This window comes from Oncorhynchus gorbuscha, unplaced genomic scaffold, assembly GCF_021184085.1.
Source record: "Oncorhynchus gorbuscha isolate QuinsamMale2020 ecotype Even-year unplaced genomic scaffold, OgorEven_v1.0 Un_scaffold_750, whole genome shotgun sequence".
In the NCBI taxonomy this organism is placed as follows: Eukaryota; Metazoa; Chordata; class Actinopteri; order Salmoniformes; family Salmonidae; genus Oncorhynchus; species Oncorhynchus gorbuscha.
In genome coordinates, this window is record NW_025745793.1 from 75,395 (window position 1) to 100,403 (window position 25,009).

The window sequence follows — 25,009 nt, forward strand, 5'->3', positions numbered from 1 at the left end:
GCGTATAAGGACTGACGTATCGGATTGTAAATCAAGTAAAGCTTGTTTTTAATCTTTAGGTAAATTCTAGAAATATACACTACCAGTCAAAAGTTTTAGAACACCTATTCATTCAACGTTTTTCTTAATTCTTTTTACTATTTTCTACATTGTAGAATAATAGTGAAGACATCAACACTATGAAATAACACATATGGAATCATGTAGTAAAAGTGTTAAACAAATCAAAATATATTTTAGATTTTAGATTCTTCAAAGTAGCCACCATTTTCATTGATAACAGCTTTCCACACTCTTGGCATTCTTTCAACCAGCTTTATGAGGTAGTCACCTGGAATGCATTTCAATTAACAGGTGTGCCTTCTTAAAAGTTAATTTGTGGAATTTATTTTCTTCTTAATGCGTTTGAGCCAATCAGTTGTGTTGTGACAAGGTAGGGGTGGTATGCAGAAGATATCCCTATTTGGTAAAAGATCAAGTCCATATTATGGCAAGAACAGCTCAAATAAGCAAGGAGAAACGACAGTCAATCATTACTTTATGACATTAAGGTCAGTCAATACAGAACATTTCAGGAACTTTGAAAGTTTCTTCAAGTGCAGTTGCAAAAACCATGAAGCGCTATGATGAAACTGGAGTTCACAGAGTTCAAGTAACAGACACATCTCAACCTCAACTGATCAGAGGATACTTTGTGAATCATACCTTCATGGTCGAAACACTGGAAAAAACACTACTAAAGGACACCAATAATAATAAGATACTTACTTGGGCCAAGAAACATGAGCAATCAACATTAGACTGGTGGAATGGACATTAGACCGGAGTCCAAATCTGATTTTTGAAAGACCACTGTGTATTTGTGAGATGCAGTGTGGGTGGACGGATGGTCTCAGCATGTGTATTTCCCACTGTAAAGCATGTAGTATGAGGTGTTATGGTGTGCGGGTGCTTTGCTAGTGACACTATCTGTGATTTATTTAGAATTCAAGGTACACTTAACCAGCATGGCTACCACAGCATTCTGCAGCGATATGCCATCCCATCTGGTTTGGGCTTAGTGGGACTATCATTTGTTTTTCAACAGGTCAATGACCCAACACACCTCCGGGCTGTGTACTGGCTATTTTTCACCAAGAAGGAGAGATGGAGTGCTGCATCAGATGACCTGGTCTTCACAATCCCCCGACCTCAACTTAATTGAGATGATTTGGGATGAGTCGGACCCCAGACTGAAGGAAGAGCAGTCAACAAGTGCTAAGCATATGTGGGAACTCCTTCAAGACTGTTGGAAAAGCATTCCAGGTGAAACTGGTTGAGAGAACGCCAAGATTGTGCAAAGCTGTTATCAAGGAAAAGGGTGGCTACTTATAAGAATATAAAATATAGTTTGATGTGTTTTACACTTTTTTGGTTACTACATGATTCCATTTGTATTATTTCATAGTTTTGATGTCTTCACTATTATTTTACAATGCAGAAAATTGTAAAAAATAAAGAAAAACCTTTGAAGGAGTAGGTGATCTAAAACATTTTACCGGTAGTGTATGTACTCATGTTTGTTCCAAAGGAGATTATCAACATCTTTTTCAACAAGTCTGAAATATGTCTCAATAGGGTGATTGCGTTTGGCTGGAGGTACAAAATAACTTACTTTTAAAAGGAGTCGGAGTATGTGCTGGTGAGCAGCCTACATGTTCAGTTGAAATATCACGATTAGGGGAACTAAAGTATTCCCTTAAACGGTTGTTTCTTTAAAAAAAAAGTCAAACATGTCTAACTTGACATCAAAATCATTGCAGTGGTTGTAGGTTTGTTTCCCAAAAGAGTTACACCTGGAAACAAAGGGTTCTTCTATGGGAAAAGCCGAATAACCCTTTTTTTTAAAAGCGGTGTGGAGTAACTATAATGTTGTTGATCCATCTTCAGTTTTCTCCTGTCACAGCCATTATACTCTGTAACTGTTTTCAAGTCATCATTGGCCTAATGTTGAAATCCCTTCCTTCCTCTCCGGCAACTGAGTTACAAAGGACGCCTGTATCTTTGTAGTGACTGGGTGTATTGATACACCATTCAAAGTTTAATGTTCAAAGGGATATTAAATGTCTGCTTTTTATTTTTACACATCTACCAATAGGTGCAATTCTTTGTGAGACCCTGGTCTTTGTGGTTGAATCTGTGTTTGAAATGTACTGCTCGACTGAGGAACCTTACAGATGTATGTGTGGGGTACAGAGATGAAGTAGTCATTCAAAAATCATGTTAAACATTATTATTGCACACAGAGTCAGTCCATGTAACTTATAATGTGACTTGTTTTAAGCAAACATTTACTCCTGAATTTATTTAGGCATGCCATAACAAAGTGGTTTAATATTTGTTGACTTAAGCCCTTGCAGCCAATCCACTGAGGCGAAAGACTAAGGGGAGAAAAACACTACATGACCAAAAGTATGTGGACACCTGCTCGTCAATCATCTCATTCCAGAATTATGGGCATTAATATGGAGTTGTTCCCCCCTTTGTTGCTATAACAGCCTCCACTCTTCTGGGATGGCTTTCCACTAGATGTTGGAACAATACTGCAGGGACTTGCTTCCATCCAGCCACAAGAGCATTAGTGACGTCGGCCACTGATGTTGGTTGATTAATCCTGGCTCGCAGTCAGCGTTCCAATTCATCCCAAAGGTGTTCGATGGGGTTGAGGTCAGGGCTCTGTGCAGGCATGTCAAGTTATTTCGCATTGATCTCGTTAAACCATTTCTGTATGGACCTCGCTTTGTGCACGGGTGCACTGTCATGCTGAAACAGGAAAGGGCCATCCACAAACTGTTACCACAATGTTGGAAGCACCGTATCGTCTAGAATGTCATTGTTGTTACATCTGCTCCTGCCAGGCCCTCTACTTCTCATCCTGGACCTCCCTAACCTGCCACCACTCCCCCAGTGCTCTCTCTCTACCGCTCTCTCTGTGTGTATGTGATTGTGTGAGTGGAGACAGGTGTGCTGGAAGCAGAGCAGATTCCCACCAGCTGCAACCTGTTCCATAATCAAGAATCCTACAAATACTCAGCCCTGCCTCTTCCACGATGCCAGATCGTAGCATCTACTCAGTCAGTCTGCATTTCTAGCTGTTAGTTCCTGCATAGATTTTGTTATCCTGTTGTGCCTGTTTTCCCTAGCCTCACACTGCTTTTTCTCTCTGCTACAGTCCCATCTGCTGTGACTCTGGTACCCTTCTCCTCAGTCCTGCTTCCCTGCCCTGGATCCTCACTCTAGTGCTTCATTGGATTCCTCTCCATACCTGCTTACCCGGTTCCTAATCTCCTTGCCCTCAGCCTCAGTCTGGATTCCCTACTAACTGCCCGAGATTCCCCTGGACTGCACCCCATCTCCTCTTCTGCTTTTCAATAAATACATTGGTTACCTATCCGTGTCTCCGTCTGAGTCTGCATTTGGGTTCACCTGCTCCGCCCCGCATAACAATTGTATGCTGTAGCGTTAAGATTTCCTTTCACTGGAACTAAAGGACCACGAACCATGAAGGTAGCATTCTCCTGGCATCCGCCGAAGCCAGATTCATCCTTTGGACTGGCAGATGGTTAAGTGTGATTCATCACTCCAGCGACTGCGTTTCCGCTGCTCCTCTCCACAGGGTCCTTTCACCTATAGCTGATTTCATGGATGAGCTCTCTGACAGGAATTCAGTCACCAGCTGCATGAGTTTGTGCATGACTTCAAATAGAAGACATGGACCACAGTGAAATTAACAGCTTGTTCTGTTGTTCAGACATCTCAAATAAAGTCAAAGTTTGTCATGTACGCCGAATACAACAGGTAGACCTTACAGTGAAATGCTTACTTACAGGCTCTAACCAATGGTGCGGGAAACAAAATGTGTGTGTGTAGGTATGTAAAGAAATAAAACAGTAAAAAGACATTTGAAAATAGAGTAGCAAGGCTATATACAGACACCTGTTAGTCAGGCTTATTGAGGTAGTATGTACATGTAGGTATTGTTAAAGTGACTATGCATGTATGATTAGAGTAGCAGAAGTGTAAAAAGAGGGGTTGGTGGGTGGTGGGACACAATGCAGATAGCCCGGTTAGTCACCGTGCGGGAGCACTGGTTGGTCGGGCCATTTAGGTAGTATGTACAAGAATGTATAGTTAATGTGACTATGCATATAAGATAAACAGAGAGTAGCAGCAGCGTAAAAGAGGGGTTGGAGGGGTGGGGAACACAACGAAAATAGTCCGGGTAACCATTTGGTTACCTGTTCAGGAGTCTTATGGCTTGGGGGTAAAAACTGTTGAAAAGCTTTTTTGTCCTAGACTTGGCACTCCGGTACCGCTTGCCATGCGGTAGTAGAGAGAACAGTCTATGACTGGGGTGGCTGGGGTCTTTGACAATTTTTAGTGCCTTCCTCTGACACCGCCTGGTGTAGAGGTCCTGGAAGGCAGGCAGCTTTGCCCCAGTGAAGTACTGGGCCGGACGCACTACCCTCTGAAGTGCCTTGCAGTCGGAGGCCGAGCAATTGCCGTACCAGGCAGTGATGCAACCGGTCAGGATGCTCTCGATGTTGCAGCTGTAGAACCTTTTGAGGATCTCAGGACCCGTGCCAAATCTTTTTAGTTTCCTAAGGGGGAATAGGCTTTGTCGTGCCCTCTTCACGACTGTCTTGGTGTGTTTGGACCAATCTAGTTTGTTGTTGATGTGGACACCAAGGAATTTGAAGCTCTCAACCTGCTCCACTACAGTCCCGTTGATGAGAATGGGGACGTGCTGGGTGCTCCTTTTCCTGTAGTCCACAATCATCTCATTAGTCTTGGATACGTTGAGGGATAGTTTGTTATTCTGGCACCACCCGGCCTGGTCCCTGACCTCCTCCCTATAGGCTGTCTCGTCGTTTTTGGTGATCAGGCCTACCACTGTTGTGTCGTCAGCAAACTTAATGATGGTGTTGGAGTCGTGCCTGGCCATGCAGTCGCGGGTGAACAGGGAGTACAGGAGGGGACTGAGCACGCACCCCTGGGGAGCTCCAGTGTTGAGGATCAGCGTGGCATATGTGTTGCTACCTACCCTCACCACCTGGGGGCGGCCTGTCAGGAAGCCCAGGATCCAGTTGCAGAGGGAAGTGTTTAGTCCCAGGATGCTTAGCTTGGTGATGAGATTTGAGGGTACTATGGTGTTGAACGCTGAGCTGTAGTCAATGAACAGCATTCTCATATAGGTGTTCCTTTTGTCCAGGTGGGAAAGGGCAGTGTGGAGTGCAATAGAGATTGCATCATCTTTGGATCTGTTAGGGCGGTATGCAAAATGGAGTGGGTCTAGGGTTTCTGGGATAATGGTGTTGATGTGAGCCATTACCAGCCTTTCAAAGCACTTCATGGCTACGGACGTGAGTGCTACTGGTCTGTAGTCATTTAGGCAGGTTGCCTTTGTGTTCTTGGGCACAGGGACTATGGTGGTCTGCTTGAAGCATGTTGGTATTAAACTCAATCAGGGACATGTTGAAAAGTCTCAGGCCACTAGGAGCGCCGCCTCTGGGTGAGTGGTTTCCTGTTTGCTTATTTCCTTATACAGCTGACAGAGTGCGGTCTTAGTGCCAGCATCTGTCTGTGGTGGTAAATAAACAGCCACGAAAAGTGTAGCTGAGAACTCTTTAGGCAAGTAGTGTGGCCTGTAGTTTGTCACAATATACTCTACTTCAGGTGAGCAGAATCTACAGACTTCCTTAGATTTTGTGCACCAGCTGTTGTTTACAAATATGCACAGACCCCCAGGCCCTCTGCATCACTTCCTTTTGCGAATAATTGGGATGTCTGCCCTGTGGGGTGTTTGGAGAATATCGTGTGAGCCCTGCTTGCTGCTGTTGTTGAAGAAATCTTTGTCTAATCCGAGGTGAGTGATCACTGTCCTAATATCCAGAAGCTCTTTTCTTCCGTAAGATATGGTTGCAGAAACATTATGTACAAAATAATTTACAAATATCGCGAAAACCCCCACATAATAGCACAATTGGTTAGGAGACCGTAAAACGGCGGCCATCTCCTCCGGCGCCATTTTCATAGTCAGACACGTTTTATTTTATTCCATAGTGTAAACGTTTGTTCATAGCAGACACTGTTGTACTATTTTTCAGAAATATCTATATTAAGAAATATTTGTAACTACACTGACACTTTACAGTGCAGTATAACTGCAGCTCAACTGCAGGACACTGCAGTAGTTATTCTGCAATTACTGCATCCAAAATACCAGTCGACTGCAGTCAGTGTTGTGTTCGAGACCGAAGGGGGACAAGGAGTCCGAGACTGAGTCAAGATCGAGATCAGAAAAAGTAATATTCAAGAGCTTGATTGTAATTTTGTCAACTCACCACCATAATAAGAGTTCAAAATATCCAGTATTGCTGGGTTCATATTTCAGAACATCATATGGATTCTTTAAACATTCAAAATGGTGAAAAAATGCGTGCTGAAGGAAAATAGAGCCAATCCGTTAATTATTACTAACCCAAACATAGTGGGGAACAATGGGTCTTCTACGCCTTCAGTGAAGGGTTAAGAATTCATAAAAAACTGATTATAATAATAATAATAATACTAAAATTACTATTTTGGATGATTTTCTGATTTAATCTCTTCAGTTTATTTTGGAATGGAAAGGGTTAACACCGAAGAGAGAAAAATATCCAATCAAGATTCTTTGCTGGTCTCTGGGGAGATAAATCTAGCCAGCTAAGTCAGCCATTGGCTCGGCCATCAGAAGCTAGATAAAGGCATCTACCATTCAACTGTATTAGGGCAAAAATGTGACAGCTGAATCAACCAATCACATTTTGACTTAATGGGTGGGACCGTTTTTAAGAGACTTATGGAAACTTCTGGCTTCTTGAAGGCCAACAGGTCACTGCACAATAGCGAACAGTAGTTTTCTACGGTCGAGCTAGCTAGATTTTGTTGTCGGCTACATTTCAGCAGCTGCAGCAGGTGTTATCAGAAGGATGTTGTTGCTAATTTGTTAGCTTCTCCCTTTCAAGAATACATTTAAGTGTTTTTTATTGCAGCGTGCTTGCTGTTGTTAGCCATCTCTTTCAAAATAACTTATGTTTGTAAAAAAATGTTGCATTTAAAGCATTTTAGCAACATTACATCTTATTCAAATCTGGTCAAATACACCCCCAGGAAGAAAATTACATCAATAGATGCGCTAGTCTATTAGCCATGTTATGACTGACTGTGATCATTGCCCTTGCTAGTTTGATTCGCAGGGAGGCGAGTTTTCCTCCATTTCCGCTCGGCTGCCCGGAGCCCTGTTCTGTGAGCTCGCAATGAGTCGTCGAGCCACGGAGCGGGAGGGGAGGACCGAGCCGGCCTGGAGGATAGGGGACATAGAGAGTCAAAGGATGCAGAAAGGGAGGAGAGGAGGGTTGAGGAGGCAGAATCAGGAGATAGGTTGGAGAAGGTTTGAGCAGAGGGAAGAGATGATAGGATGGAAGAGGAGAGAGTAGCGGGGGAGAGAGAGCGGAGGTTGGGACGGCGCGATACCATCCGAGTAGGGGCAGTGTCGGAAGTGTTGGATGAGAGCGAGAGGGAAAAGGATACAAGGTAGTGGTCGGAGACTTGGAGGGGAGTTGCAATGAGGTTAGTGGAAGAACAGCATCTAGTAAAGATGAGGTCGAGCGTATTGCCTGCCTTGTGAGTAGGGGGGGAAGGTGAGAGGGTGAGGTCAAAAGAGGAGAGGAGTGGAAAGAAGGAGGCAGAGAGGAATGAGTCAAAGGTAGACGTGGGGAGGTTAAAGTCGCCCAGAACTGTGAGAGGTGAGCCGTCCTCAGGAAAGGAGCTTATCAAGGCATCAAGCTCATTGATGAACTCTCCGAGGGAACCTCGAGGGCGATAAATGGTAAGGATGTTAAGCTTGAAAGGGCTGGTAACTGTGACAGCATGGAATTCAAAGGAGGCGATAGACAGATGGGTAAGGGGAGAAAGAGAGAATGACCACTTGGGAGAGATGAGGATCCCGGTGCCACCACCCCGCTGACCAGAAGCTCTCGGGGTGTGCGAGAACACGTGGGCGGACGAAGAGAGAGCTGTCGGAGTAGCAGTGTTATCTGTGGTGATCCATGTTCCCGTCAGTGCCAAGAAGTCGAGGGACTGGAGGGAGGCATAGGCTGAGATGAACTCTGCATTGTTGGCCGCAGATCGGCAATTCCAGAGGCTACCGGAGACCTGGAACTCCACGTGGGTCGTGCGCGCTGGGACCACCAGATTAGGGTGGCCGCGGCCACGCGGTGTGGAGCGTTTGTATGGTCTGTGCAGAGAGGAGAGAACAGGGATAGACAGACACATAGTTGACAGGTGACAGAAGAGGCTACGCTAATGCAAAGGAGATTAGAATGACAAGTGGACTACACGTCTCGAATGTTCAGAAAGTTAAGCTTACGTAGCAAGAATCTTATTGACTAAAATGATTAAAATGATACAGTACTGCTGAAGTAGGCTAGCTGGCAGTGGCTGCGTTGTTGACTTTGTAGGCTAGCTGGCAGTGGCTGCGATGTTGACACTACACTAATCAAGTCGTTCCGTTGAGTGTAATAGTTTCTACAGTGCTGCTATTCGGGGGCTAGCTGGCTAGCTAGCAGTGTTGATTACGTTACGTTGCGTTAAAAGAACGACAATAGCTGGCTAGCTAACCTAGAAAATCGCTCTAGACTACACAATTATCTTTGATACAAAGACGGCTATGTAGCTAGCTATGTAGCTAGCTACGATCAAACAAATCAAACCGTTGTACTGTAATGAAATGAAATGAAAATGTGATACTACCTGTGGAGCGAAGCGGAATGCGACCGAGTTGTTGAGTTCTATTCGGTAGACGTTGGCTAGCTGTTGGCTAGCTAGCAGTGTCTCCTACGTTAAGGACGACAAATAGCTGGCTAGCTAACCTCGGTAAATTAAGATAATCACTCTAAGACTACAAACTCTAAACTACACAATTATCTTGGATACGAAGACAGCAAAGACAACTATGTAGCTAGCTAACACTACACTAATCAAGTCGTTCAGTTGAGTGTAATAGTTTCTACATTGCTGCTATTCGGTAGACGGTGGACGTTTGCTAGCTGGCTAGCTGCTGGGCAGATAGCAGTGTAGACTACGTTAGGACGACGAAATACGATAATTACGCAATTATCTTTGATACAAAGACGGCTATGTAGCTAGCTAAGAAGAAATTGCTAAGATTAGACAAATCAAACCGTTGTACTATAATGAAATGTAATGAAAAGTTATACTACCTGCGGACCGAAGTGGGGATGCGACCACTCGCTCCAACCCGGAAGTAGAACAAATGTAGATGCATGCTAGCAAAGCAACTACACAACATACCACAACACTTTACAATAGAGTAATTGCACTATAACAGTGACAACGGTGCCCACAAACTGTTAGAGCCTAAATAAATGTCACGACTTCCACCAATGTCGGTTCCTCTCCTCGTTCGGGTGGCGTTCGGTGGTTGGGGTCATCAATCTTCTAGCCATCGTAGATCCACTTTTCATTTTCCATTTGTTTTGTCTTGTTTTCCTACACACCAGGTTCTCATTTCCCTCGTTAAGTGTTGTGTATTTAACCCTCTGTTCCCCCCCATTTCTTTGTGTGGAATTGTTTATTGTAAGTGCTTGTGCACATGTTGACTGGTGCGCGACGGATTTTGTACCCATGTCTTGTTGTTCTTTATTACGTTATTTTCTGCAATTAAACTGCTCCGGCTATTACCTAGTTCTGCTCTCCTGCGTCTGACTTCCCTGCCACCGGTTATGCACCCCTTACAGTAAATCTGTCCCAGTAGCCGAGTCTTGACACCTTACCACTGCTACACCTGGCTTTCAGCAGAGCCTTGTCTGGTAGCGAAACAGTTAATTCAGCCTCATTCAGCCTCATTAAAAAAACAGCTGATATGGCTGACTTGCTAAAACAGATGTGGTTTCTACTGACAATTGAGATGTACAAACTATGGCATAAGGGGACAACGAGTAGATAAGAGTCAATCCGTCATTTCGATTATGACATTAATGAGCGAGCTAGGACGGACGTTGTCAATATAACTATTTGTTCAGCACTTTTGAAATGTACAGAGACAGAATTCAAAACATGGGCCGTTCTTACAGTATTCTCCCTGTACATTAAGTCAGAACCGTAGGATAAATAAAGGGGGCATATAAGCAGACAATGAAAGCTCTTAGAATATTTGATGATGACATTTCTCTAAAACAGGCTACATGTGCACCACCAAGTCAGAACAGTAGGCTAAGTTATGATGGGAAAAGGGACCACATTATTAGGGTGAGGCACATGGGCTACTACACAACATACACCTAAGTATACTTTAGCTAAGAAAGTAATACTGTCTCCCTGGCATATTACATAATTTATGCAGCAGCATACAATACATTTTTGGACTCACCTTGTTGTGCTGTGCTCACTTGAACAGGAATGTGGTGCGGCAGTCTTTTGTGGGCAAATTTTGTCATCAAAATTTGTCATCAATGTCTGTCATTCTCTGGATTTATGGTGCTTTCAAGATAACTGGGAAATCCAAAAAACAAGATCGAATCATAATGATGTCATAAATCTTCAGGTTGGAGCTCCAAAAAGAGGCCTGAGTTCCCGACTTGAAATTCCGAGTTGGATGACCGTTCAAAATGTATTTTCCCAGTCGGAGCTCATTTTTTTTCTGAGTTCCCAGTTGTCTTGAACTCACTGAAGTCTGATATTTTCCTGTTCCCGAATTTCCAGTTGTTTTGAAGGTGGCAGAAGTCATGTTGGATTCACAGCCTGGCCAATGTTGAATGTTTATCTTTTTAAGCTTGGAAAAGAAACCCTTAAACCCAGACTTGGACCACACACCCACTCCTCTGAATAGCAGGCTAGTGATTGCTTTGCCATGCTTGCAGTTAGCCACTGATTCCTTCCAAACCACTCATTGCTGAAATTGCAATTTCCAACTTGTTGTGTAATGTTTATGTCCAATAGCCAATGAGCACTGATACGTTATATCTATAATTTATCTTCATTATTTCTCTTTATATGACAAGGATTAAAAAATATGTGCCAGTAGATTGTCGACTTGATTCATGATGATGAATACTAGCTTGCTAGCTAAGATTTTGAAAGTATGATGTTGACATGATCAGTCCAATCAAAGTTACTGTAGATATAACGTGATTTGACTTCATTTTATCTGTGGCCAATGACCTTGAGCCTTTATGGATGGGCACTTCTAATGTAACTCTATGGCAGCACCCAAGTGCTTGAATTTTCGAGCTCAACTGTAGATTTTGCGGTGACCTAGTTTTCCCGTGAGTGACAGAACACTGAGCCAATAACGGCGCAACTAGAGAACATTACCAACCCGTACGCTCTGCCCCACCTGCCTTGAATGACCTGTTGCCACTGAGTATATGCAATGCCCACAAAAAAAGTGGGCATACTGCTTATACCTCATTATAGCCTTCACTACACCACAGGCCCTTTTGTGTTTCACAAAAAGTGAGCTCTCTCACTTGAGTGTGCTGTTATTATGGTTGCTGTCCTTTCAGAATGAGGAACCGGTCACACACTGAAGGTTCGCCACTGCTCAAACATGTCTATATGAAGGCTGTTAAGATAATGTATTCATGTTTGAAGAATATTTGGCGAAGCGGTTTTATGCGCTGACCAAATGGAAGTTCTACTCTGCTAGTCTCAGAAGATGTTAAGTCCTCACTGTCTGAGACCGAGTAAAGACCCTATGTAAGTACAAATGCATCTGACACAGAGACACTATGTAAGTACACATGTATCTGACACCAAGACAAGGCCGAGACACCAGGTGGTCTCGAGTACCACAACACTGACTGCAGTTACTGCACTTTTACTGCAATTTCAAAACTGCAATCGTATTTCGCAAAGGATACAATCAAGTTATGAAAAACGACTTATTTCAGCTCCAAAAGAATAGCCCGCAATTACACAGAACAATGTTGTTTATTTTATGTGACTTTAGAGCACCAGTCTGCCTACACTAGTCGCTGCTCAACATTCATTGTAAATTGTGGAGTTGCGTTTAATCTAAATTTCACTTTCAAAAAATACGTCTGCATCCCGTCAAAAGCTATCCATTTGAGAGTTAGGGTAGGGTGCAGGCCCCAGACGGTTGCGGATGGGTTATTATCAATACTAATACTGGGTTATTAGCAAATACTGCTTGTACTTGACTACTGAACACATAGGCATGTTATAGAAAGTATGAGGCATGTGACAATAGAAATGTTTCGACAATGTTTTCACCAGCTTTTGAATGAGTGGGCACTAGAGGGGAAGAAGGAAACCTCTATGTCCTGCTAAGCTACACATTGAGGAATGGTTTGTTTGGGAGTGGGAAAAACATCATGACGCCAATAGAAAATAGCAAAGCATTTAGTAGGCAGGGGATTTTGTAGAAGTTTTAAACATGAATTGAATTCTTTCAAACTATTTTGCAGCCACTCAGAGTATACACATTTCCAGTTTAAAAAAGGTTTTACAAGCAACAAAGTGATCAGACATACCTAAATCAGTCAACCCATTACCGTTAGTACACGGCTAACATTAAATTAGTACACAGTTCTTCCCAAACAAGGAAATACCACAGACAAATCTCAAATGAACCTAGAAAAGAATCCCAATAATAACACAAACAAATAGCACTTAAAAGCTTTATTTAACTCTATATTAATACTGAACAAAAATATAAACGCAACATGCTTCAATATTTAAAAAACGGATTTACAGTTCATATAAGGAAATCAGTCAATAGAAATAAATAAATTAGTCCCTAATATATGGGTTTCACATGACTGGGCATAGGCCTACCCAATTGGAAGCCAAGACCAGCCAATCAGAATGAGTTTTTTCCCCACAAAAGGGGTTTTATTACAGACAGAAATATTAGTGTTATCAGCTGTCCGGGTTGCTGGTCTCAGACAATCCCGCTGGTAAACAAGCCAAATTCTCTAAAACGATGTTGGAGGTGGCTTATGCTAAAGAAATTAACATTACATTCTCTGGCAACAGTTCTGATTGACATTTCTGCAGTCAGCATGCAAATTGCAAAACTTGGGACATCTGTGGCATTGTGTTGCGTGACAAAATTGCACATTTTAGTGGCCTTTAGTCCCCAGCTCAAGGTGCACCTGTGTAATCAGCTTCTTGACACACCCCTCAGGTGGATGGATTATTTTGGCAAAGGAAAAATGCTCACTAACAGGGATGTACACATTTGTGCACAACATTTGAGAGAAATAAGGTGTGTATGAAACATTTCTAGGATCTTTAATTTCAGCTCATGAAACATGGGACCAACACTTTTCATGTTGCGTTTACATTTTTGTTCAGTATACATTCTAATCTTGCAAGACAAATACAATAATTACTTTAGGCAAAAAGGAATTCATTTCAATTCCTAGTCAACACAAGTTGAACCACATTGTTGTTTGCCCTTTCTAGAGAGATAGATGCCTTGTTCAAAACAACTGAAAAACAGCAGGTCAAATCATGACATCAGTATCTTCGGGTCAGAGAGTCTGAGCTCTAGAAAGAGGCCCGAGTCAGAATTCCAATTTGGATGATCATTCAGGCAGATTTTTCCTCAGTCGGAGCTAGTCCCCCCCAGACTTCCCAGTTGTTTTGATCTGCCTGAAGTCGGAGATCTCAGAGTTCCCAGTTGTTTTGAACGTGGCAAGACAGAACAGTCAAGCAATTGTCCCTCCTTCCTTTGGTCTAGGTCAGGGGTGGGCAATTCCAGTCCTCGAGGGCCTGATTGGTGGCACAGTTTTGCCCCAGCCCCAGCTAACACAAGTGACATAATCACCTAATCAATTTTATTAATCAGCTGTGTTTGCTAGGGATGTAGGGGAAAAAAGTGTGTCACCAATCAGGCCCTCGAGGACTGGTGTTGCCCACCCCTGGTCTAGGTCATCACGTAGCTCAAGAATTGGGGCAACATGAGGTCACATGGCAATTGCATTATTCATTGTAAACTGAGTGATCAGTAGAGCTCCCCAACAGCAAGTGGGGCTGGATAATGGGAGAATTAACAGTGAAAGTCTATTTGAAATAGTGGTTAGAAATAAGCATTCGTAACTAACACCAGAGATAGAAAATAGTCTGTTAGCTGAGCTCCCTGTTGAAGATCAATGAATTGTCAGTATGAACAGTCATTGGTTATATAATGCTGACTGACAGATTTCCATCACACTAAAGTGTCTGAAGACATCAACTCAATTATGTAAATAGAAACTTGCCAATTGTATGTGAGCATTCCATACAAAATAGTTTAAATTCAATGCTTTCCATAAGTGCAACTGAATAAGGGTCTGCTAATCTGTGTTTGAACAACTGCATTTCCAAGTGAGCCATAAAACAAATTGAGAAATTTCCAGAGGCATCAAGGACAAATCAAATTCTTTAATAGAAATCATTTTAAAAGGTTTAGCTGGTATATGGTACACTTTAACATATGTTTCCTCCTTGGCTTAAATTATACAAACGTAATGCAGTTCTTATACACACAGACAGATTGGTGCTAATGTTTGATGAGTGCGTGTGGGTGTGCGAACCATCAACCTACATGTATATCAACCTCTGCATATGTATGTGTGTAGGCCACACAGGGATTCGCCCCTTTACACCAGGACTTTGGTCATGAAGGCAGTGGACAGGGTGGCGAGGGCTAGGGGCAGGATGCTCATTCGGGGCAGGCCCGGGGCAGCGTTACACAGGTCCGTGTCACAGCAGGCCTTCATTATGTTGTACACTGTGCGGTTGGAGCTGTTAGGGAAATCGGTTGTGATCGTCTTGTTGCATTCATTCACTTTCAGGCAGCCTTTCATCTTGATGTCCACAAACTTAACTGTGGATGAAAAGGAACACAGAAAAAACTGAATTACTTAGGCTTTGTCGTGCCAAACGGCACACACAGTAAGGCCTCTTAAAATTGACAAACTATGAAATGCAAGTTGTTTTTCATTAACTTTTGCGCAAGACAGAATGCTGGAAAGTGACATTTAAGCATCTGCAAAAGGAATATTTGCAGCTTGTCTTCCTTCCTTGTTTGCTTCTGAAGAGGACAGAGGCACCATGGGGTGTAAAAACATACTAGCCAAAACAAAATCCTTACATTCAAACTTGTCTTTTCTTACCAACACTGATTTTGCTGATAGCTGCTTTCATCTTACTTGCAATGACTGCAATATGTGTTTGTTTATCTACAGTACCTTAGTTGAATGCACTGACTAATTCGCTCTGGATAAAGCGTCTGCTAAATTATTACAATGTAATTATACGACACATATGAGCCACCTATGACTGGTGTCTGCCAGGCCTTGGGTCCTTTGGTATTGGGTCCTTACTTGCTTTTCCGACACCGCTGAAACAATTCTCCCCGGCATTGCAGTTGACTTCGGTGGTGTAGCACAAGTCCCAGAAGCCCAAGTCACATTTGTAGCACTTCAGAGCCTGGCCTGGGATAACAGAGATGGAAATAAATAAGCAATATATTACCATATGCCATTCTACAAATTATCTTCATGTTCAAGTAAACATTCTTGTAGACAACTCCCTTGACCGCTTTGTTGATGCAATCCTACGTCATTGGGACGGTTTGTCTCTAAACATGGGATGGTCCAAACAATGGTTTAGCCAGTTGACACTCCCCGGTTTTACTGACTGTGCACTTTAATGGATGAGAAGCCCAACCTGCGCAAGTTCTTACGATGTTAGTTCATAGAAGGGCATAGTTGTTTGACAATTTGTCCATTTCTCAAAATACAGGGTGAATGCTTTGAGTGTAGCCTTCCTTAATTCTTGATAGGGACACACAAAATGGCTGCTTCCCAGTGAGTGCCACTCCAGACAGAACCAATTGGGTCATGGAACTACCCTTTGGCCCCATAATTCTTATGCCCTTTATAATGAGTAGTTTGGTGCTTTTAGGGGGTGGAGGAGGAACAGTCCGCCATAAACGACATAATTAACCGGAAGACAGTGAGACCCATAAATTCAACCAATTAGTTGCAAGATGGAAAGTCCCTGGGCAAGTTCTGACTTCTGCAAATAACACTACAGACACGCAAGTACCTAAAGGAGTTAAATACCTGCCCATGAAGTCGTATTTATGACAAACTCATCCCATGACTGGATCCATCATGGAAAGGCATACGTTTATAGGTGACGTGCACACATTGACACATACAGTAAATACACCATTTTGTTTGTTCCTTGTTTGAGTAAAGTTACTCAGACCATTTGCATTCATGCCATTCAAGTGGTAAAGACGTCGTCACGGGACGATTCTACAGAACAGCATAGCTGCCATTTTAAATGAGCGACGCATATTGGTCACATTTAGGTACCAAATTCATTTTTATTCATTTTTGGCCTTCAGTTATGAATGTCTGGTTGACACAAATAATCTAAGCAATTTGTGAACATTGAGCTGCTTAGCAAGGTTGTAAAAATGCCATGCCAACGCCTGATCCCCCCCCCTTCCCCTCCCAAAAACTGGTTTCGGTCACACCCCATGGAAAAGGAGTTCACAAGTGACTCAGGTTACAAAGAATGCCACTCCTGTTCCAAACAAACAAGTTATACACTGAACAAAAATATAAATGCAACATCTAGTGTTGGTCCCATGCTTCATGAGATTAAATAAAAGATCACAGAAACATTCCATACGCACAAAAAGCTTATTTCTCTAATTTGTGCACAAATTAGTTTACATCCCATTTCTCCTTTTCCAATATAATCCTTCCACCTGACAGGTGAGCCATATCAAGAAGCTGATTAAACAGCATGATCATTACACAGGTGCACCTTGTGCTTGGGGACAATAAAATGCCCCTCTAAAATGTGCAGTTGTGTCACACAACACAATGTCACAAACATCTCAAGTTCTGAAGGAGCCTGCAATTGGCATGCTGTCAACGTTATGAACAGAGTACCCCATGGTGACAGTGGGGAATATGGTATGGGGAGGCATAAGTTATGGACAACAAACATAATTGTATTTTATCAATGGCAATTTGAATGCACAAAAATATTGTGACGAGATCCATCGTGAGTCCCATTTTTCCAGTGGATGCATATCTCTATTCCCAGTCATGTGAAATCCATAGATTAGGGCCTAATACATTTATTTCAATTAACTGATTTCCTCATATGAACTGCAACTCAGTATAATCAATTAAATTGCTGCATGTTGCGTATTTTTGTTCAGTGTACATTGAGTGCATCCCCACAATCCAACCAAATGACTCACATTGATCACATGTAAAGAGGGACGCAACAGAATCTGTGTCGGCTTGGGTGTCCACTTATATCAAAGACTATCATTATGTGATCTTGCAGACATCGATTTAGCTTTAATGTAACTTTATTTAACAAGCATCGTTTACCTGAGTAGCCTGCTCTCTACGTATAAAGTAGAAAATATATACACATGCGCAGAATGTGATCTGCGCAGAATGTGATCTGCACATGCACAGAAGCTTTGGGAACTTTAGTCTGGTGGACTAAAGATCCCAAAAAAGTAATTGCCAAGTGATCTGATCATTCAATCAATGTTTGAATTCCATTCTTTAGGTTCAAATATCAAATAAGGTGTCCTTCCGGGAAGGACAAATACATCCTTGAGAGAACGCAGATGAGTAAGACATGCCAGCGCACAAGTAAACTTCCACTTGTCAAACACCCTCCCACTCAAGAATGCTTTCACCAAAATGTATTGAGGCTGCGTTTACACAGGCAGCCAAATTCTGATATTTTTCCACTTATTGGTTTTTAAACTAATCAGATCAGCTCTTTTGACAATAATCGGTCAAAAGATCAGAATTGGGCTACCTGTGTAAATGTGGTCTAAGTGGCCGTTCCCGATACACAGATTAAGTTTTAAAAAGCTATTTTAAATGGAGAGTATTGACCACACTTTTTAGTTCAGGAATAGGTTCAAATCTGCTTGGGAAACCGGAACTTAGAGTGAAAACAATCAGCAGTCTTCCATCAGAATGCCTCTTCCCCTACCATTACATACAGGCCAACATTACGTAAATGAGTCATGATGCACATTTCTGTCAGCCTCTGCCTGGGGGGTTTGGGGCCACACCTTTACTTTATCCCCTTCAGAAATCCGGTCAAATTGGTTCCCTTCGCAAATGTCACGCCACCAATCTGTCACCGCCTCATACACACACACAGGTGAAACAGGTGACAGTCAGGTTTCGCAAACAAAGCTGCCTCTTGGCTTACACACTTGGCTGTACTCTAGCCACAACAGGTAATTTACAGAGGCAATGAGGGGTTAAGTTAAGGAGGAGCGTCCAAGCCTTGATTGGGTAATACGGAGCACGGGGAAATGAGTCATACGGATTAGGGGGATGATGTTCACAATTGGTCTCCACCATCTCTCATTATTCTTACCTTTAAGAGGACTGAGGACACAGTGCCCATTGAGTATGAATAAACATTTGCTCATACAACTCAAGCAAAAAAAGCTACAAGAATTTTCCTGTGGCCTATGACTATCAACGTGTTTTGCTTTTGTGCAGACCACACATTGTCATTGGAAATGTTCTTGATGATGATTATTAACCCTATGGTTTGTGTTATATGTACCACATAAGGGGAATCATTATTACATGGACAAAGTGTGATAGGACAAAGTGTGATAGCGGGGGGGGGGGACTGACTGACCTGACCATCAGTTATATTGTCCCATGTACAGTCCCCAGGCAAATATACACTGAGTGTACAAAACATTAGGAACACCATCCTGGTATTGAGTCGCACACCCTTTTGCCCTCAGAACAGCCTCAATTCATTGGGGCATGGACTCTACAAGGTGTCAAAAGCATTCCGCAGGGATGCTTCCCAGAGTTGTGTTAAGTTGGCAGGATGTCCTTTGGGTGGTGGACCATTGTTGATACAGAGGAAACTTTTGAGTGTGAAAAACCCTGTAGCATTGCAGTTGACACTCAAACAGTGAGCCTGGCACCTACTACCATACCCTGTTCAAAGGCACTTTCATCTTTTGTCTTAAAAATCCTTCAACCTGTCCCCTCCCCTTCATCATTGAAGTAAATTTAACAAGTGACATCAATAAGGGCTCATAGAATTCACCTGGTCAGTCAATGTCATGGAAAGAGCAGGTGTTTCTGATGTTTTGTACACTCAGTGTATGTTTTTGTATATTGTCTGGTGTTGTTTTTATGTCATGTAATGAGTTTTTACACTGGAGACATACTGGTGGTGGAATTGGAAGGAACAGTAACATTACTAATAAAGAGGTTGGGTATAGTGTATTTAATGAAAGAACCAATGCTGTATTGTGTAATTGGCCAAATGGGAGAGCAGATCAAGTTACTCTGTTCAACTGGTTTCAGATCAGGGCCCATAACCACAAAGCCAAGTACCACAGTTCAAATCAGACTACTGTTGCACTCTACAGTTCACTCACTGCAACTACGTCAAAGTAATTTATAAGTTCATTATGAGACCCCATGATGATGGGAACCATGGATACCATAACTGGGATTCTAAAACACCAAACATTGGTCAAAATCTATTTTGATGAATCCTCTTCAAAGTAAGGCATTTGTGTTGGGATATTGATATGCGAAACAAGTCTTGATACAGATTTCTAAAAATAATACCAAAGTTGTCCACATGCTGGCAATGTTGCCTGAGACTGCAATGGTGTGTCCTGTCTTCTAACCAAGAGCCTGGATCAGAAGTATTCAATGGGGATGCTAATAAATCAAATCAAAAAGGTATATTTGACAATTACAAAATGCAGTTGTCAAATAATATCTATAGACAGTCTTCACAACCCTAATTGAGCAAACACGTTTTACCTTGAGGATAGTCAGTAATATATACTAGTTTTACTCCATAGTGTCCCTGAAAGGTTTAAACTAATGACTCCCTGTAAATCGCCAACACCTTCCACCCACAAGGCTTAGGACCAAACACCTAACCTTAACTGCTTTCTTAATGTCGCTGTCACAACATTAACACTAAAGTAGAGCTCAATCTAACTGAGCTACAGACAACTCCCTTGGGCCTGCTCTCCACACAGTATACTAAGAGGCTCATTAGCCTACACATCTGCCAAGTGATTAGAGTCACGGCATCAATGTAACTGGCCGTGAATCAAACCTGTGACACCAGGGGTGTATGTATTCATTAGACAAAGATCGTAGCAAACAGTTATAAAATGTTTGGCAATGGAAACCGTTTATTCCAATCTGAGGTAGGCCCCTCCCCATTTAATTCCTTTTAGCTCCTAGGGAATACACCCTAGGAGCCAAAACTAGGGTACCAGCAATGCTGTCGGGGGTACGCCCATTAAAAATGTGAATCACATATCAAATCTATAATTTTTATATATATATATCTTTTTTAAATAAAAAATAAATGCCTCCACATTTTCAAACAGTCCATTTATATTTTCCAACGGGGCTATACATTTGGGTGAGGTTCTCGCCTGAGTAGCCTCGTTTCACTGCCAAAAATAAAATAAAATCATCTAGTGTTCAGCGAAATAACAGTCAAATATAGGTAGCCTAGTCAAATAATTAACATCCAATCACATTAACTGTTACCCTCTTGAGAATTCCATTAACAGTCCGTATGTAGCCAAACGTAGCTGCTGCTCATTCTGTTTGCTCGAAAATTGATAAATGGTTAAAAAAATAAGGCCCACATCCAGAGACACATACCAGCTCTACAGGCTGGGACAATGCTAGGGGAAAAGGTAGAAAAAACTATACAGACAATGGCTTCATCAAACAACACTTTCACGACGCATCAGTGACACGGCAGAGGATTTAGAAACAATTACTTCGCATGCATGCAAGCCAGTGAATTCTATGCATTTACAGCTGGATGAGTCAGACGTGGCGGGCCTGGCACAACTCCTGGTATATGTCCATTAAATTTCTGGGGGGTCAATTAAGTAAAATATTCCCTTCTGCATACCATGACAACAGGAGCGGATATTTTTAAAGTACTGGACAGCTTTGTGTCATCAAATAGACTAGTGGTCAAGATGTGTTTTTATCTGTACTGATGGTGCAAAAGCCATGACAGGGAGACATAGTGGAGTGGTAACGCAAGCAGTTGCTCCCGACGCCACTTGGGTACACAGCAGCATCCACCGAGAGGCTCTTGCTGCCAAAGAAATGCCTGACAGGTTAAAAGACATTTGAGCCACGATAGTGAAAATGGTTAACTTTGTTAAAGCAAGGTTCCTGAACTCTCGTGTATTTCCTGCACTATGCAATGATATGAGCAGCGCTAGATATCATGATCTGAATCTAGGATTACAGGGACTCTGCAACTATATTCAACGTGCGGGACAAAATTGAGGCTGATTAAGAAGTTGGAGCTCTACTCTATCTGCATTAACAAGGACAACACACTGGTATTGCCATCAATGTTTGATTTTTTGTGTGCAAATTAACCTAATTTTACGGACAATGTCAAATGTGATATAGCGAAGCACCCGAGTTAGGTGCGCAATTACGCAGGTACTTTCCCGAAACGGATGACACAAACAACTGGATTCGTTATCCCTTTCATGCCCTGCCTCCAATCCACTTATCAATATCTGAACAAGAGAACCTCATCGAAATTGCAAGGAGCGGTTGTGTGAAAATGTAATTTAATCAGAAGCAGCCAGATTTCTGGATTAGTAGGCTGCGCTCAAAATATCCTGCCTTGCCAAATCACACTGTTAATAAGACACTGATGCCCTTTGCAACCACGTACCTATGTGAGAGTGGATTCTCGGTCCTCACTAGCATGAAAACTAAATACAGGCACAGACTGTGTGGAAAATGATTTAAGACAGAGACTCTCAATACAACACAACATTGCAGAGTTATGTGCATCCTTTCAAGCACACCCTTCTCATTAACCTGTGGTGAATTATTCACATTTTTCGAATAACAAATAAGGTTTTATATGTAAGATGGTTAAATAAAGAGCAAAATTATTGATCATTGTTATATTATTATTTGTGCCCTGGTCCTATGAGAGCTCTGTCACTTCTCACAAGCCGGGTTGTGACAAACTCACTCGTTCTTATGTTTAAGAAATGTATCATATGGTGTGTGTGTGTGTGTGGCAGGCTTACAACTATGGCAACAAAAAAAAAACATTTGAGAGTATGCTGACCCTGGTGCTAGAGGGGGTACGCAGCTGGTTGAATGTTGAAGGGGTACGGGATTATAAATAGTTTGGGAACCACTGCCCTAGAGCACTACACTCAGAATGACTGATACTCTCCAAGTTAAGGGCCAAAAGGGGAAGCCAGCAGAACTACATTTTCTCATGTCTTAGTTTCACTAAAATGTTTTGTTAGGGAACCTATGCAAACGTTGTATGAGATCGTGTTCCCGAAAATATTTGGTAAAGGTCATGAGGAATACATATTCACAATTCAGGAAGAACTCAATCAAGGTCGACAACTGCAGAAAATGATATAATAAGGGTGTGGTTTGAAACCTAAGATGGGGACAAAGACTTGTTTAGCGGAACTAAGTGACCTCAACTATGGGTCATACATTAAGGCAAGAATAATAGATTATTTAGTCTTTACAGTTGAATATTCTGAACCATTAGCTCAGAAAGGCTCAGAAAGTTTCCCCCAAATTACATAATGGTTTCCTTACACTGTAAACGGTCTGTGGACATGATTTTTATTGTAACCTGCGTATGGGAGAATCTCAACCTTCAACTACAAACACTAGGCTGCGTTTACACAGGCAGCCCATTTGAGATATTTTTACACTACTAATTGGTATTTTGACCAATCAGACCAGTTCTTTTGCCAATAATTGGGCAAAAGATAAGAAACACCGGTTTAAGACGTCCAAATTTTCTAATTGGTTGTATTCGGGTGTAAAGCTTGCCTATTTATATGATAAACTTTAATGCCTCTTTACAATACATTGAAATTATACATAGCATTCGAATTGTGAAAAAACGAACATAATTTTGACTACCCAACTCATTACAATCGTATCAAACATTTTGCTTTGGCTATCAAAATGATAGGCTAACTAAACAACGATTGAAATAAGCAAACAAATACAGTTGACAAACAATTGTATCTTACCAACTGAAAAACACAGGCCAACTGCGAAAATGCTGAGAAGAATTCTGTTCATCTTGGAAAATGTAAAAAAAAAAAAAGATCAGTGTCGACAACTTTACCAGAGTTTTTTTCCGTGCCGCTATATGGACAGTTAGCTAATGTGATCAAACATAAAAATTCGTCACCAACTCGCTATTTATGATCTCCCACCCATTTTCACAGACGCGTCACCGTTATCCTATTCAACATAGAAGTGTCTGGGCCACGTTCAGTTGCTAAACGTTCTTGAACGTTGCCGATATAAATTCCATCAAGAGAGCGGACCCACTGAGCACAGACGTAAAGCCAATTCAACCTGTGTCAACATGCTAGAATAGATCACTGTCTGAAGTTGTCTGAACAGAAACGATCTTCCTCCGGCACTAAGAGAAACACAATTATTTCCGTTATTGGCTTGGCTTCTGCAATGCAAGATTGCTATTCTGTTTTGTTTGCTTGTTTTCCTGGTAACACATTGGGCACAAACTGGTGCAATAACGTTGTTTCAACGTAATTTGTCAACTAAGTGTGACGTGGAATCTACGTGGAAAATACAAATGCTTTAAAAAGTCATCAATTTAAAACTTTTTTTTTGTAAATGGGCGGGGTGAAAATTCAACCACAGGATTATGTCATCATGACAACCAAATCTCAACACAGACAAACCTTGAATAAAATATGTATACATGTTGTATTTAGAACAACATCAAATGTTCAATGTTATATCCACTATTATGAAGGAAAAAAAACGATAGGCTGGGCAGCACCTCCTATTGGAGAATTGATCTATCTACAGCTACCTCTTGGCCTCCCATCCAAGGTTTTAACCAAGCTCAGCCCAGCTATCATATTTGTCACTGACTATTACCAACATACTATCCTGAGAATGATTGTTGAGACATCTCCACTTAAAGAAATGAAATATGTTCACTGTTGCTACGGAAGACATTCCAAAGGGTAGGCTTAACAGAGGAAATGAAATGTGACCATACTTTATCAATCATCAATGATGTTATTTAGGCCTACAGTATATAGCATTTGCAAAGTCATCAACCCAGAATTAACTAAACAAATAGACACTACAATAGGCCTAGTGTTTCAAGCTCTGGTTGATGTCAAATGTAATGATATTTTGTGCTATTCAATTGTGTTTGGTTGTCAACATTGAACATTTGAAGTAGATGTTTTAATTCCAGTGTGTGTAAAAAAATAAAATAAAGGTATATGTTGGATTCACATCCTCCATCTCAACCAAAAATGTAAATTAAAGAATAGGACTAAAACAAACTTCACATGAAGTATGATTTTATTTAGTCCTTTTCTATCATTTTTGGTTGCGATGGAGATGTGACTCCAACATATCAATTAGTAATCGAACTTATCAATTAACACAATTCAACATAATTGTTTTAATACAATAAATAGCCCATTAACTTATCAAGACGTTAACAAATTATATGTTGGAGTAGGTACATCTCCTATAAATGTTGGTATTTAGTTGCATTATCAATTTGTTTGTCATTTAGCAGATGCTCTTTTCCAGAAGCAATTCGGGTTAAGTGCCTTGCTCAAGGGCACATCAACAGATTTTTCGCCTAGTCAGCTCAGGAATTCGACCCAGTAACCTTTCAGTTACTGGCCGTCAATCAAACACAATTCAATATAACTTTTTTTTAATACAGTAAATAGCCTAAAGTTAAGGCTATAATCTCACAAAGTAATCTCACATTTAACCTTAAAATGAGTAACACATCCATGGCCACATTGAGGTTGATCTGCGCAGAATTT

The 25,009-nt window shown here is 41.6% G+C and overlaps 1 protein-coding gene across 1 annotated transcript; it reads right to left on the reverse strand.

Moving 5' to 3' along the window:
• Positions 1–14,473: 14,473 nt before the first annotated feature.
• Positions 14,474–23,365, reverse strand: LOC124020036 (lymphocyte antigen 6D-like). The gene is made up of 3 exons (XM_046335461.1): positions 23,204–23,365; positions 15,438–15,548; positions 14,474–14,938 (listed from the first exon to the last, which is right to left on the reverse strand). Exons 1-3 carry the CDS (start codon positions 23,253–23,255, stop codon positions 14,712–14,714), a joined length of 390 nt encoding a protein of 129 aa, XP_046191417.1. The 5' UTR covers positions 23,256–23,365; the 3' UTR covers positions 14,474–14,711.
• Between the last annotated feature and the right edge of the window lie 1,644 nt (positions 23,366–25,009).

Coding starts and splice junctions, on each gene's coding strand:
- LOC124020036 (XM_046335461.1), bottom strand. CDS start 23,255: ATGAACAGAATTCTTCTCAGCATTTTCGCAGTTGGCCTGTGTTTTTCA. Junction 15,549..23,203: donor TGGCCTGTGTTTTTCAGTTG/GTAAGATACAAT, acceptor CTGTTATCCCAG/GCCAGGCTCTGAAGTGCTAC. Junction 14,939..15,437: donor CAGCGGTGTCGGAAAAGCAA/GTAAGGACCCAA, acceptor TTTCATCCACAG/TTAAGTTTGTGGACATCAAG.